At 40.3% G+C, this 12,401-nt stretch overlaps 2 protein-coding genes across 2 annotated transcripts; both read left to right on the plus strand.

Annotated features, from left to right (window-relative positions):
* Positions 1-3,901: 3,901 nt before the first annotated feature.
* LOC111537422 (keratin-associated protein 9-2-like) lies at positions 3,902-4,411 on the plus strand. Its single transcript, XM_023204170.2, has one exon. It carries the CDS (start codon positions 3,902-3,904, stop codon positions 4,409-4,411), a length of 510 nt encoding a protein of 169 aa, XP_023059938.2.
* A 5,658-nt stretch (positions 4,412-10,069) lies between these two features.
* Positions 10,070-10,564, plus strand: LOC111537417 (keratin-associated protein 9-8). Its single transcript, XM_023204154.2, has one exon. It carries the CDS (start codon positions 10,070-10,072, stop codon positions 10,562-10,564), a length of 495 nt encoding a protein of 164 aa, XP_023059922.2.
* The last annotated feature ends 1,837 nt before the right edge of the window (positions 10,565-12,401 follow it).

Consider the following 12,401-nt stretch of genomic DNA (forward strand, 5'->3'; position numbering starts at 1 on the left):
GTATACCTTAAATACATACAATTTTTATTCATCAATTATACCTCAATAAAATTTATAAAAACCAAATCTAGCAGTACATCAAAAAGCTTATCCACCATGATCAAATTGGCTTCATCCCTGGGATGTAAGGCTGGTTCAACATATGCAAATCAATAAACATAATCCATCACATAAACACAACCAATGATAAAAACCACATGATTATCTCAATAGATACAGAAAAGGCCTTCGTTAAAATTCAGCATCTTTCATGTTAAAAACTCTCAATAAACCAGGTATTGATGGAACATATTTCAAAATAGTAAGAACTATTTATGACAAACACATAGCTAATATTATACTGAATGGGCAAAAGCTAGAAGCATTCCCTTTAAAAATGGCACAAGACAAGGATGCTCTCTCTCACCACTCCTATTCATCATAGTATTGGAAGTTCTGGCCAGGGTAATCAGACAAGAGAAAGAAATAAAGGGCATTTAGATAGGAAGAGAGGAGGCCAAATTGTCTTTGTTTGCAGATGACATGATTCTATATTTAGAAAACATCAGCATCTCAGCCTAAAAACTCCTTAAGCTGATAAGCAACTTCAGCAAAGTCTCAGGATACAAAATCAATGTGCAAAAATCACAAGTATTCCTATACACCAACAATAGACAAGCAGAGAGCCAAATCATGAGTGAACTCCCATTCACAATTGCAACAAAGAGAATAAAACACCTAGGAATACAACTTACAAGGGACATGAAGGACCTCTTCAAGGGAAACCACAAACCACTGCTCAAGGAAATAAGAGGGGACACAAACAAATTGAAAAACATCACATGCTCATGGATAGAAAGAATCAATATCATGAAAATGTCCATACTGCCCAAAGTAATTTATAGATTCAGTGCTATTCCCATCAAGCTATCCTCGACTTTCTTTGCAAACTTTTTTTTAAAACTACTTTAAATTTCATATGGAACCAAAAAAGAGCCCATATCACCAAGACAATCCTAAACAAAAGAACAAAGTGGGAGGCATCATGCTACCTGACTTCAAACTATACTACAAGGCAACTGTAACCACAACAGCATGGTACTGGTATCAAAAGAGATATATAGACCAATGGAACAGAACTGAGACCTCAGAAATAACACCACACATCTACAACCATCTGATCTTTGACAAACCTGACAAAAACAAGAAATAGGGAAAGGATTCCCTATTTAACAAATGGGGCTGGGAAAACTGGCTAGCCATATGCAGAAAACTGAAACTGGACGCCTTCCTTACACCTTATACGAAACTAACTCAAGATGGATTAAAGACTTAAATGTAAAACCCAAAATCACAAAAACCCTAGAAGAAAAACTAGGCAACACCATTCAGGACATAGGCATGGACAAAGACTTCATGACAAAAATGCCAAAAACAATCTCAACAAAAGCCAAAATTGACAAATGGGATCTAATTAAACTAAATAGCTTCTGCACAGCAAAAGAAACTATCATCAAAAAGGGCACACAGCCTACAGAATGGGAGAGAACTTTTGCAATCTACCCATCTGACAAAGGTCTAATATCCAGAATCTACAAGGAACGTAAACAAGTTTACAAGAAAAACAAACAACCCCACCAAAAAGTGGGCAAAGGATATGAACAGACACTTCTCAAAAGAAGATTTTTATGTGGCCAACAAACATATGAAAAAAAAAACTCATCATCATTGTTCATTAGAGAAATGCAAATTAAAACCTCAATGAGATACCATCTCACGCCAGTCAGAATGGCGATTATTAAAAAGTCAGGAAAAAATAGATGCTGACGAGGCTGTGGAGAAATAGGAATGCTTTTTACACTGTTGGTGGGTTTGTAAATTAGTTCAACCACTGTGTAAGACAGTGTGGCAATTCCTCAAGGATCTACAACCAGAAATACCATTTGACTCAGCAATCCCATTACTGGGTATATACTCAAAGGAATGTAAATGATTCTACTATAAAAGCACATGCACATATATGTTTACTGCAGCAATATTTACATTAGCAAAGACTTGGAACCAACCCAAATGCCCATCAATGACAGACTGGATAAAGAAAATGTGGCACATATACACCATAGAATCCTATGCAGCCATAAAAATGAGTTCATGTCCATGGGCATGGATACACTCTGAGATATTCCGAGGTTATGGGTTGAATTGTGTCCTCAAGAACTCATATTCAAATAGGGTCATTTAAAATGCAATATGGTAACATAAGGTCATATTGGAATAAATTGTGCCTCTGATTCAATCCGACTGATGTCTGTATAAAAAGGGGAAATTGAGACAGGACGCATATAGAGGGAAGATGATGTAAGGGACACATGGAGAAGATAGACATCTACAGGTCAAAGAGAGAGACCTGGAACAGATACTTCCCTCACAGCCCTCAGATGAAAACAACATTGCCAACACCTTCATTTTAGCCTTCAGAACTGTGAGAAAATAAATTTCAGCCACTTGATTTGCCATAGTTTTTAATGGCAGTATAATACTTAAATACATACAGTAAATCTCTTGAGTTTCAGATATATTCTCCCTATACTCTATGGCTTCATGAAAATTATCCCTCATGAAATAGTAACTCCTTTATGTACCTGCTGGTCTGCTAACATGAAGGATCCAAAATGAAATGACCACGTTATAATTGCTGCTTTTGATTATGCCAAAAACACAGTGAAGTACATTCTATAATTTTTATTTACACAAAAGTCAAAGAAAGATCCAAAACTGACCTACAGGATTACAACTTGATAGAGTGACGGGCTACCTTTGGAGATGAGTAAAACGATATAATTTGGATGGAATGGAATTAATTTCTATTTTGTAAACTAGTCATGGGGACCTAGATGTATTTACAATGTAATATTGTATCAAGTTGGAAATTAATAATTTGCATTCTTCTGAAATGAATGGTATAATTTTAAAAGTTTTAAACATGGTAGACCTCAAAGAGGAATCAGATATCATCTCACCTCATCTAATTCCCTCACTGAAAACAGAGAGAGAGACAGAGACAGAGACAGAGACAGAGAAATGGCAATGATTGTGTCAGTAACCTGGATTAGGGCTAGAGCCACAGCTCGTACTGCTTTGCCTAGACCTAGAGCAGTTATGTCACAGTAATTCCCAGTCCTATAGTCTCATGTTAGTAAGCCCCTCAGTCCCAGGCAGATCAGGATGAATGGTCACCCCAGCACGTAGATTGCTTGATGCTTCGTGAATTCCAGTGAACTCCTCCTCTTTCTACCTGTTTGCTTTGTCTCTGCTCTGCCACATGGAACACATTGTGCCAAACATCCTCTTCCAAGAGGCTTTTATAGAACTGGAAGAGACAGGTAAAGAAGGTCTCACATAGAAAGATGCCTGTTAGCCCTGAATCAAACTTTGGTGGGTGAACAGTCTTGGTCCCAAGCATGGATTCAATTCACCACTGTGAATATATCAACATCATGCTTCTCCCCACAGACACTTCCCAGTCTACATACAGCCAAAGGATGAGGCTGGGCAGAGAGAACTTCCTGAGCCTCCCCAGTCACCAGGAACTATCACATCACCAGATGATGGTCAGAGCAGGAACCCAGCTGATGATGAGACTGCCTTCCTTTTATCTGAAACAAAGTTTCTGTGAGTAATTCACAATTAAGAAACAGATTAAACCCTTACTTTCCAAAGATTCATAACATTTAGGAAATGACTTCCTCTTTGACAATGCCAAACTGACTATGGAAAACAATTGTAAACAGCAACAAAGAAAAATCCTGCAGATTGGTGGAAACTTTGGAGGCCAGGTGTACAAAAGGTCCAGATTGCAAGGGGTCATCAAATTCTAGGAAACTCACCTCTGAACAGAAACTCACCTTCCACCCCTGACACCATGACCCACTGCTGCCCCCTTTGCTGTCAGCCTACGTGCTGCAGGACCACCTGTCACAGGACCACCTGCTGGAAGCCCACCACTGTGACCACCTGCACCAGCACACCCTGCTGCCAGCCCTCCTGCTGTGTGTCCAGCTGCTGCCAGCCTTGCTGCCGCCCAACTTGCTGTCAAAACATCTGCTGCCAGCCCACCTGTGTGACCAGCTGCTGCCAGCCTTCCTGCTGCAGCACACCCTGCTGCCAGCCCACCTGCTGTGGGTCCAGCTGCTGTGGCCAAACCAGCTGTGGGTCCAGCTGTGGCCAGACCAGCTCCTGTGCACCTGTCTACTGCAGAAGAACCTGCTACCACTCCACGTGTGTCTGCCTGCCTGGTTGCTTAGACCAGAGCTGTGGCTCCAGCTGCTGCCAGCCTTGCTGCCGCCCACCCTGCTGTGAGACCACCTGCTGCAGGACCACTTGCTTCCAGCCCACCTGTGTGAGCAGTTGCCGCCAGCCTGTTTGCTGCTGATCAGCCTGTTTGCTGCTGTAGGACTATGGGCTGCCAGCCCATTTGTGTGACCAGCTGCTGCCAGCCCACCTGCTGTGGGTCCAGCTACTGTGGCCAAACCAGCTATGGCCAAACCAGCTCCTGTGCACCTGTGTACTGCAGGAGAAGCTGCTACCACCCTACATGCGTCTGCCTGCCTGGTAGCCTAAACCAGAGCTGTGGATCCAGCTGCTGCCAGCCCTGCTGCCGCCCAGCCTGCTGTGTGTCCAGCTGCTGCCAGCCTTCTTGTTGCTGAGCAGCACGGCAGAGGACCATCATCCTCACACAACAATCTTCTGCCCAACTGCCTTTTTTTCTTTTGAGATGGAGCCTTGCTGTGTCACCCAGGCTGGAGTGCGGTAGCACACTCTTGGCTCACTGCAGCCTCCGCCACCCAGGTTCAAGCGATTCTCCTGCCTTGGCCTCCTGAGTAGCTGGGATTACATGCCTGTGCCACCACGCCTGGCTAATTTTTTGTATTTTTAGTAGAGACAGAGTTTCACCATCTTGATCAGGGTGGTCTGGAACTCCTGACCTCACGTGATCCACCTGCCTCAGCCTCCCAAAGTGCTGGGATTACAGGTGTGAGCCACCACGCCCAGACCCAACTCACTTATCTTTCAGAAGACAAATTTATATTCAAACTTTATTGAACACACAGTATGCTTTCACCAATTTTTTTTTTTTATTTCTTTGCATGTTTAAAATCTTGTGAATCAGCTTGAGGGAGGGCAGAATACTTCACCCTGATCTTTTTTCCTTACACCTTGTGGATCATGTGCCAGCTTCATGTGTTCTCAGTGTGGAGTCATGGTCCCCATTTTGATTCTAAAGTCAAGAGCTTCATTCTCTCCCTCTAAGAAACTTAGATTTCTGCAAGTGATCAATAATCTTTACAATCATATTTTTGTTTTCAATTTTGTGCTCATGGTTCTTTTACCCTTCTTTCTTCCTTTCATGGTAACTTTGGGCTATGTCCCTAGTAGCAGGGATTCTTACCTATATGTTTCTGAATAAATTCTGAACCATCCTTCATCTCATATGGTGTTTTGTTTTATTTTAGAGAATTGTTGATATGGGATTTACACGCATATTGCATACTATATATATACTATATGTATTATCCAATTTGATTCTGAAAACAGGCAGTCATGTATTATTTCCTCAATTTTTCAGCTGAGAACAATTTAATGTGTGATTTTATGTAGCTAATAAAGGACAGACTCTGGTCCAAAGTGAGAGCTTCTCTTTCCACCCAAGAACATTTACATTTAACTCTCAGTAAAGTAGAAATGATATTGGGAGCCAGCAAGAGCAAGACATGCACTTAAGTTTATTTAATGTGGGAGGTATAATCTCTCATATTTGCAGATAACATTTCTGTTCACAAAGGTCTTCCCAAATTGGTTTTCCACACCTCAGTGAGCAATAGCTACATGGTATGACAACAGGGACAGCATTTAATAGCTGCCCTGAGTGAGGATTCCCTTTTGTCTCAGCCTTTGACCAGCTATTCATTTAATTAATCTGCATCAGAAATTTTTGAGAATGCATTGTGTCCTCATAAGTGAGGGTCTCATTTGGGGATTTTTTTTTCCTGGTATCACATAAAAAATATTCTTATATGGCTTCCTTCTCCTGAATACCTGTTGACAAAGCAAAAAGAATTTAAGTTATTCCTTCTAAAATATGGACCATACATTAAGCCACGTTAAGTCAAATTGTCCCTCAAATCGAAATGTTATTAGAAAAATTAAGTAAAACAAATTTGGGCATCGAGGGACTATGCAATGGGCATGTATGCCTTTGCACAAACCATAATCTCTGTGCCAACTAAAGGCATAAAACAACCTTCTGAGTTTTGTGAGGCAAATGGGAAGCATCTCAAGAGACCAAAAACCTGTGTTTCCAGGGAAATCAGAAGAATTTAAGAAGGAGGAAAAGTGGAAGAACTTTCACATTCATGGAAGTCATGATAGATGGAAGACTGGTGCTTTTGTTCCTGAACTGATGATGCAACTGAAGTATTCAATCATGGAGGGGTTGATTGATACTGATCCTGAGAGAATTAGAAAAGTTAGGGACCTGGGCCCCCTTCTTGGGACCTCCTACCAGCATGGGAATGATAGAAATAGCTCTGAGGAGCTAACAATGTAGGTTTCCAGGACAGATGCCAGCTTCTAAGGCGGTGTATCTACAATGCTCTAAAGACTCATCTAAGAGACAAAAGCCACTGACTGTGATAGTTGTTGCATAATGGGGTAAAGAAGCTGAAGAACTATTACATTCTCTTTGACCAACATCAGTTATGCAAGATGAGTCAGTTCTGCAGATCTAGTGTACAGCAACATGACTATAGTTAACAAAAATGCTTTATTTTATACCTGAAGTTTGCTAAGAAGGTAGATCTGAAGTGTTCACGCCACAAAAATAAAAAGGAAATGGTAACTATGTGAGCTAAGGAATATATGATGATATCACAATAAATACACATATATCTCAAAACATCACGTTGTACACATTAAATATACACAATTTTATTTTTATTTATCAATTGTGCCTCAATAAAGCTAGTAAAGAAAGAAGTGAGTTGATCTGGTTAATTATTATTCATGTATTCTTATCTTCAACATTAAAATTAGAAGTTCTCCGGACAAAAAAGCAAAAACTAATATGTCCTAGGTTACCTACCATTTAATGGTTATTGATTAAATGCTTTATGAACATTATCATTAATTCTTGAAGAAACATTCAAAGTAGGTATTAATGTTCCCATTGTGGAGATGAGAAAATCCCATAACAAACTCCGAGAAAAATATTCCAGTGAAAATAGTTTATTGGAAAGTGCAGATCACACCAGCAAGTATTGAAGAAGTGACACAGAAAAGGGTAGACTATTAAATTAGTATCACGGTGACCAACTAAAGCTTAAACAAAACAAAATACTATCAGAAATAATGAAAAACAAACAAATTAGAATTATCCTACTTCAGGAATGAGGAAGCTAGAGTCTTCACAAATCAGCTCTCCGGAATCATTGTTTTTCTCTGTGTGGCATGCACAGGCGACATGACTTTCTGCAGTTACAATACAAGAGCCCATAGGCACAGAGATGCAGATTCTGGCAAATGCATATTAGTCTGAGCACACTAAGATCCAAGATATAGGGATGGGATAAGGAAATCCTATCTACAACCTACCATTTTCTCCACACAGACTCAGTCTTTGCTTCTTAAATGTGGTGGGCGGCCACAAACTCTAGAAGAAGGAAGAGGAAGAGGAAAGGAAGAGGAGAAAGAGGACAAACAGAAAATGAGAGGAAGAAGAAAGACAGAAAAATGAAAGAAAGAGAGAGAAGAAAGGAGGGAAGGAAAGAAGAGGGGAAGGAAGAAAGGAGGGAAGGAGAGAGGGAAGGAAGAAGGAAAAGATGGATGGAAGGAAGAAAGGAAGGAGGAAAGAAAGAAAGAAAGAAAGAAAGAAAGAAAGAAAGAAAGAAAGAAAGAAAGAAAGGAAGGAAGGAAGGAAGGAAGGAAGAAAGAAAGGAAGGAGGAAAGAAAGAAACAAGGAAAGAAGGAAAGAAAGAAGGGAGGGAGGGAGGGAAGGAGGGAAGGAGGGAAGGAAGGAGGGAGGGAAGGAAGGAAGGAGAAATTAAAAAGCAAAGAAAGGAGGGGGAGAGATATGCAAAATGAAGGCCAATGGAACAAGCAACAGTTACTGCTGCTATAATAAGGTACATCTGACAGTCATAATCTCCATTAATTATCAAAAGTTCTATATTTCCTTCACCACTGTCCAGCACTTTTGTCACTCTAGATAATTTCCTGAAGGAGTAACCCAGACGTTCCTGCCCAAAGGGTCTGAGCCGCTAGTTACTGTACCATTGTTCACTGTGATTGCTGTTTTCACTCATATGTGGTTATCACTGAGCATGGACACACCACGAGGTTCTCCAGTGTTATGGGTTGAATGTCTCCCCCAAAATTCATATTCAAATAAGGTCACTGAAAAATGTAATTAGCTAAGATCAGGTCATATTGGAATAAGTTAGGCCTCTGATTCAATAAGACTGATGCCTGTATAGAATGGGGAAGTTCAGAGGCCGTGTGCATCTAGAAGGAAGATCATGTAAGAGACACGTGGAGAAGACAGATATCTACAAGTCAAGCAGAGACACCTGGAGCAGAGACTTTCCTAACAATCCTCAGGTAAAAACAACCTTGTCAACACCTTAAATTCAGGCTGCTACTCTTCAGAACTGTGGGAAAATAAATTTAAGCCACTTGGTTTGTAGTAGTTTATCATGGCAGTGCTAGTAAATTAACATATTCAGTAAATCTCCTGAGCTACAGATACATTCTCCTACATTCTATGCCTTCAGAATAATTACCCCTCACCAACTGTGTCCTCTGCCTTCTGCTCAGCTGACATAAGGAGTGCAAAATGACTAGGCGATAATTATTACTTGTGATTATGCAAAAGAAATAGAGAAACATATATTATAATTTTTATTCACACAGAAGTAAAAAAGGAAAAGCCAAATTGACCTACAGGGTTACAACTTGACAGAGTGATGAGCGGTTTGGGAGATGAGTAACTGAAAGGGAATGGGATTAATTTCTATTTCATAACCCGGTAATGGGAACATAGATGTATTTACAAAGTTATATCAAATTGGGAATTAATAATTTGCATTCTTCCAAAATGAATGGTACATCTAAACAATGTTTTAATATGTTAGAACTCCAAGACAAATCAGATATCATCTCAACTCATCCAATTCCTTCATTAAAAAGAAATGGAGAAAGAGAGAAGAAATGGCAATGACTATGCTAGTACCAGAGTAAGGGCTAGAGCCACAATTCAGGCTGGTTTGACTAAATCTAAAGTAGTTATGTTACACAAAGTCCCATATTCTCATCCTGGTAAGCCCATCACTCCCAGACAAATCAAGATGAATGGTCACCCCAGGGCAAAGATTGCCTGATGCTATCTAAATCCCACTGGACTTCTTGTGCCCACCTGCTTTGATTCTGCTCTGAACACAGAACGCACGTACCAATCACCCTCTTCCCAAGTGACTTTGAGGGAACTGAAAGACACAGGTGGTGTGGGTTGTACAGAGAGAGATGCCTGTTAGTCTTGAATCAGATTTTGGTGGCTGAACAGTCTTGAGCACAGGCATGGATTCATTTTGTCATTGTGAACATATCAGCATCGCACTTCTCCCCACAGACACTTACCAACCTATGTATAGCCAAAAAAAGAGGTTGGGTAGAGAGAACTTCCTGAACCTCCCTGGTCACCAGGAACTAACACATAATGAGAAGATGGTCAGAGCAGAAATGATGCTGATGATGAGACAGGCTTCCTTTTATCTGAAACAAAGTTTCTATGAGTAAACACAATTAAGAGACATATTAAACCCTTACTTTCAAAAGATTCATAATCTTTAGGAAACAACTTCCCCTTTGACAGTCCTAGACTGACTATAGAAAACAATTGTAAACAGCAACAAGGAAAAGTCCTGCTGATTGGTGGAAACTTTGGAGGCCAGGTGTATAAAAGGTCCAGATTGCAACGGGTCATCACATTCTGGGAAACTCACATCTGAACAGAAACCCACCCTCCACCCCTGACACCATGACCAACTGTTGCTCCCCTTGTTGCCAGCCTATGTGCTGCAGGACCACCTGCTGGCAGCCTACCACTGTGACCACCTGCAGCAGCACACCCTGCTGCCAGCCCTCCTGCTGTGTGTCCAGCTGCTGCCAGCCTTGCTGCCGCCCAACTTGCTGTCAAAACACTTGCTGCCAGCCCACCTGTGTGATCAGCTGCTGTCAGCCTTCCTGTTGCAGCACACCCTGCTGCCAGCCCACCTGCTGTGGGTCCAGCTGCTGTGGCCAAACCAGCTGTGGGTCCAGCTGTGTCCAGCCCAGCTTCTGTGCACCTGTCTACTGCAGGAGAACCTGCTACCACCCCACATGTGTCTGCCTGCCTGGTTGCCTAGACCAGAGCTGTGGCTCCAGCTGCTGCCAGCCTTGCTGCCGCCCACCCTGCTGTGAGACCACCTGCTGCAGGACCACTTGCTTCCAGCCCACCTGTGTGAGCAGTTGCTGCCAGCCTGTTTGCTGCTGATCAGTTCCACAGAGGACCATCATCCCCATACAATAACCCTCTGGCAACAGATTTATCTTTTGGAGGACAAATTTACTTTCAAACTTCGATGACAACCAACAAAGTGAACTTAGGGTGAACTTTGCTCACCCTAATTTTTGTGACTTCTCTGCATGTTTAACATTTTGTGAATCAGCTTAAGCGAGGGTAGAGTACTTCATCCTGATTCTCTTTTTCTTTACACCTTGTGGATCATGTGCCACCTTCATGTATTTTCAATTTGGAGTCATGGTCTCAACTTGACTCTAAAGTCAAGAGCTTCATTCTGTTTCTCTAAGAAACTTAGATTTTGCAACTGATCAATAGTCTTCACAGTCATGTTTTCATTTTCAATGTCCTCCCCATGGTTTTTGTATCCTTATTCCTTTCATGATCATTTTGGGTTATCTCCCTAGAAACAGGGACTCTTATCTTTATCTTATCTTTATGTTTCTTAATAAACTCAAAACTATCCTGCATCTTACATGGTTTTTTTTTATTTTACAGCATTCCTGATATGGGATTTACACACATATTGCATACCATACATGTTACCTAATTTGATTCTGAAAACAGACAGTCATGTTTTATTACCTCCAATTTCCAGCTGAGAAAATTTTAATGTGTGATGTTATTTAGCTACAAATGGACAGACTCAGATTCAAGGTTGGGTCTTCTCTTCCTGTCCAAGAGCACTTACATGTAACTCTCATTAAAATACAAATTACATTGGGACTCAGCATTAGCAAGACATGCACTTAAGGTGACTTAACAATGGAAGAATAATCTCCTGTATTTGCAGGTAATGTTTCCATTCTTATATGGCCTCCTTCTTCTTCTCCTGAATACATATTGACAAAACAAAAGGAACTTAAGTTATTCCTTACAAAATACAGATGCCATCTTTTGAGACTGTATATCTGGAATGCTCTGAAGATTCCAGAAAGAGAGAAAAGCCACTGATGAGGATAGTCACTGGGTGATGGGGTAAAGGAGACGAAGAACTAGCACATTTTCATGACCAACATCAGTTATATAAGATGAGTAAGTTCTGCAGATCTCGTGCACTCTAATGTGGATATAGTTTAAAATACTTTATTGTATACCTGAAATTTGCTGAGAAAGTGGATCTTAAGTGTTCACACCACAAAAATAAAAAGGAAATGGTAACTATGTGAGCTAATAAATATATGATTATTTCACAATGAATATATATATCAAAACATAACCTTTTATACCTTAAATATACACAATTTTTATTTGTTAATTATATCTCAATAAAGCTAGTAAAGAAAGAATTTAGTTGATTTAGTTATTATAAATATATCCTTGTATTCAATATTAAAATTATTTTTTAAGTTTTCTGAACAAAAGAACTAATATGTTCCAGGTTGCCTACTACTTGATAGGTAATGACTAAATGCTTTATGTTCACTAATATTTATTCTCTAGGAAATGTTCAAAGTAGGTATTAGTGTTACCATTGTAGAGATGAAGGAATTGAGACTGAGAGAGTTAATGTAATGTCATAGTGTGGTTTCTCCTAGAACAGATACTGAGAAAAATATTCCAGTGAAAGTATTTTATTGGGAAGTGCAGATCACACCATTAGGGACCAGGGAAGTGATACAGAAAAGGGTACACTATTGAGCCAGTAAGTATCACAGTGACCAACTAAAGCTTAAACCAAAGGGAAAACTATCAGAAATGATGAAAAACACGTAAAGTAGCAATCTCCATCTTCAGGAATACGAGAGCTAGAGTCTTGTAAATCAGCTCTCCAGAATCATTGGTTGAGTTGAGTGATATTCCTCTGTGT

Source organism: Piliocolobus tephrosceles, chromosome 16 (genome assembly GCF_002776525.5).
Source record: "Piliocolobus tephrosceles isolate RC106 chromosome 16, ASM277652v3, whole genome shotgun sequence".
In the NCBI taxonomy this organism is placed as follows: domain Eukaryota; kingdom Metazoa; phylum Chordata; class Mammalia; order Primates; family Cercopithecidae; genus Piliocolobus; species Piliocolobus tephrosceles.